The sequence below is a fragment of the Triticum dicoccoides genome, chromosome 5B (genome assembly GCF_002162155.2).
Source record: "Triticum dicoccoides isolate Atlit2015 ecotype Zavitan chromosome 5B, WEW_v2.0, whole genome shotgun sequence".
Taxonomy (NCBI): domain Eukaryota; kingdom Viridiplantae; phylum Streptophyta; class Magnoliopsida; order Poales; family Poaceae; genus Triticum; species Triticum dicoccoides.
This window is the reverse complement of record NC_041389.1, coordinates 685,922,079-685,924,987: the sequence shown is the minus strand read 5'-3', so window position 1 is coordinate 685,924,987 and position 2,909 is coordinate 685,922,079. Positions and strand designations below refer to the sequence as shown.

The following is a 2,909-nucleotide window of genomic DNA, read 5'->3' as shown; positions in this document are numbered from 1 at the left end:
TGGGCAGTAGCTTTTGATGTTCAAAATCCACTACAAAAATTCTTGTAGGTTACTCAAAAAAACACGATATGTTCTTCCAGGATGAAAATGTTACCCAGAGAGAAAATGTTAAATATACAATGGCTATCTAAAGCAGAAGTTCCCTACATATGCTATATAGTGCAAAACAGATATCTAGTGATGGATGTAGCAGCAGAAAAGAGATAACGCAAAGGTGTACCAGAACAGCCATTGGAGCTTGACGAGTGAGTGGAATCTCCAACTAGGACCACCAATGAATGATCTTGATGATAATCAACACACGACAAACTCTGAGGTAACTGAGGAGATCTAGTTGATGGCACATCTTTAGTCACTATAGAAACTTGGTATAAAGTTGCCTCTAGTTCTCGAGTGTAATCAAATTTATGGACCTTGCAATCAGTAGTAAAAATGTAGAAACCCCTATAAAATTTACAAAGATCATATTAGCTATTGCCAAAATATTAGCAACAATGATGATTAACATTTTTAAAGGAAAGGCTCTTAACTGCAAATAACAGAGAATCACCTTTGTGAACTTGAAGCGTCCTGTACAAGCAAATCAATGATAGGAGAAGACAGCTTCAACTGATTGCTTGTTCTCCTAGTTAATACATCTCCATTTTCTTTTATGAGACACAGTGAGTTTGAATCATCAAGCACACCAAAAATGCCTTGGTCCTCCAGCCAGGCCCCGTTTGTAAAAAAGGCCATTCTATTATTATCTGACCAGAAAGAATTGGACATAGTTGTTAAACTATCATATCAAAACAATTTTAATAACTCCCATGCATCATAATCATGTGAAACCAATGCAGCACAATGCACATGAAACAGTACTGCAAGATGCACTGCCATTTTTATGAAACAAAATTGCAAATCAAAGAAAGCAGATCGGACTGCTGGGCGTGTGGCAGATTTTTTTGGCATCAATGGTAATAATAGGAAAATAAAATCTACTGCTACGGCTCCTAAGCTCTATGAAGTCTGAATTTGCACTGCATTTTTTAGGAGATTCAAAAGTAATAACTTCTGCCAAACATGTGATAATGAACAAATAATAGCAAGATGTTCAGGGACAAAACAAACTTACAATAGGAGTTCAACTTTTCTTCCTGAATACTTAGTGTGAAAATAATAATTTTCCACCCAGATTCTTTAAAGCTCATCACCAATCGTGAATAGCACTCTTATTCAAAACTACAAGCATGAAACGATATTGCCATGACAAAAGAAAGACAGCTTAAACAATTCCCAGTGTAAGCTAATGTTTAAGAATGCAATGTATGAGCATCACAGATTCACAGGTATAACATTTCACAAAAGGACTTGCACCAGTAAGAGCTTGTGCAGTTTTTTCCAATGAATTATACTAGGCAATACTCAATGCAATGTGGGAACAGGTAGAAAGCTGGCTGACTTGTATATATGCCGCAGGGTGATTCATAGCCATCGCTCTTTCTCAAGATATAAATGCGGTTCCCAACAGCTACAGCAACATACTCCGCATTCCGTGAGACGAACAAGGATGCTGCATTTTCCCTCTTCCTCCGCTTACTCCCCCCAAGAGTGTTGTACCTACTCCACCTCTCCCTGAGCTTACTTACGCCTTCCAAGGCGGTAGCAGCACGTGGAAGCTAAGTTGTTAGGAGCCTTTCCTGGATGGACATTTGGAGGATTTGAAACTGATTCAAGGGTAGGGGGTAAAAGATCCAACCTTGGAAGGAGAGATACGAGAGGACGCCCCCTCCTTCACCTGAACTGCCACCGCTCGCTCGAGCGGTTTCATCTCTTTCCTGCGGTTGCAAGAATTACATAACAGCAAAGATAACAACGAATGCCACCGAGGTAAATGCAAAATCTGGATGAATGGACGGGTTCGACTTCCACACTCACACAGGGGATTTCGTGGGATCCAGTCGCGTGGCGGCCGATCTCGTACAGTGCGTCGACTTCCGCCCCCATCTCTCCGGAGATCTCCGGGTTGGAGTTGGAGCACAGGAGCAGGTTTCTTCCTCTGGAGATTTGACGGTTTCCCCTAACTTGATTAGCCTTCGATCTTCTCAATCAAATTTCACCTCACGAACCTAAGTTTTAGACAGGACGATCATTGGTAAACTGAGATTTCAAGAAGGAATAAGAGAAGGGAAAAAAAAGAAGGAGCGGGGACTTGCCGGTCGCCGCTCGTCGGTCGGAGTCCTCTCCCCGTCGGCCGTCTGGACAGAACGGAGGAGCGAGCCCGCCTCCCTTGTGCGTTCGGGACAGAGGCGAGAGACACGGCCCGGCTGCACTAGCGAGCAGGCCGGCTTCCGGGGGAGGGGCGCCGGAGACGGAGTTGCCGCCGAGCTCGCGCAGCTGCACCTCCGGGTCGCCTCCAAGCTCGCGCTGCCGCCGCTGCAGTCCACCTCACCTCTGGGTCGTCTCCAAGCTCGCGCCTACAGGGAGGGAGGGGGAGCACCACACCGCCGTCTCCTCCGGGCTGTTGCGCCGGGATCGCGGAGAGGGTCGGGTCGGGGAGGGAGGCGGAGGTGGATCTGGCGGAGGCGGCGTCGGGCGGAGCAGCGGCTGTGGGCCTGGAGGTGAGCAGGCGAGGCGGAGGAGCGGCCGGGGCAGGCTGTCGGGCGGCGCGGCGGCGGCGGCGGCCCTGTAACCCTATGGCGAGCGCGAGCGGGGAGGGGATCGAGCGAAGGAGAGGGACGAGTCGTTTTCCTGGGCGCGGCTGGGCTGGCCACCAGTGGCAGTTCTCTCGTAATTGGCTTCTCAAATAGGGGTACTATCTTAAATCGAACCGTTTTGTTTTTGTTTCTTTTTTCTTTCGGAAATACTAACACCCACACGTGTAGGCTTCTGGCAACTCGCTCACACGCATGGATCATCGTCCAACTAAT

At 47.4% G+C, this 2,909-nt stretch overlaps 1 protein-coding gene across 2 annotated transcripts in view; it reads right to left on the bottom strand.

The window, feature by feature from the left end:
- The window catches only part of LOC119312626 (MAG2-interacting protein 2-like), a 10,487-nt gene extending 8,384 nt beyond the window's left edge, over positions 1-2,103 (bottom strand). The window contains exons 1-5 of one of the 2 annotated variants that reach the window (XM_037588367.1): positions 1,918-2,103; positions 1,739-1,817; positions 1,442-1,630; positions 551-746; positions 221-444 (exon numbers count right to left, since the gene is read on the bottom strand). In XM_037588367.1, coding sequence (XP_037444264.1) covers positions 221-444; positions 551-746; positions 1,442-1,630; positions 1,739-1,817; positions 1,918-1,986 — 757 coding nt within the window. In that variant the 5' untranslated portion in view covers positions 1,987-2,103. Of the gene's footprint in view, positions 1-220; positions 445-550; positions 747-1,441; positions 1,631-1,738; positions 1,818-1,917 lie in introns of those variants that run through there. The other variant, XM_037588368.1, reaches the window with a different exon arrangement.
- Positions 2,104-2,909: the final 806 nt, after the last annotated feature.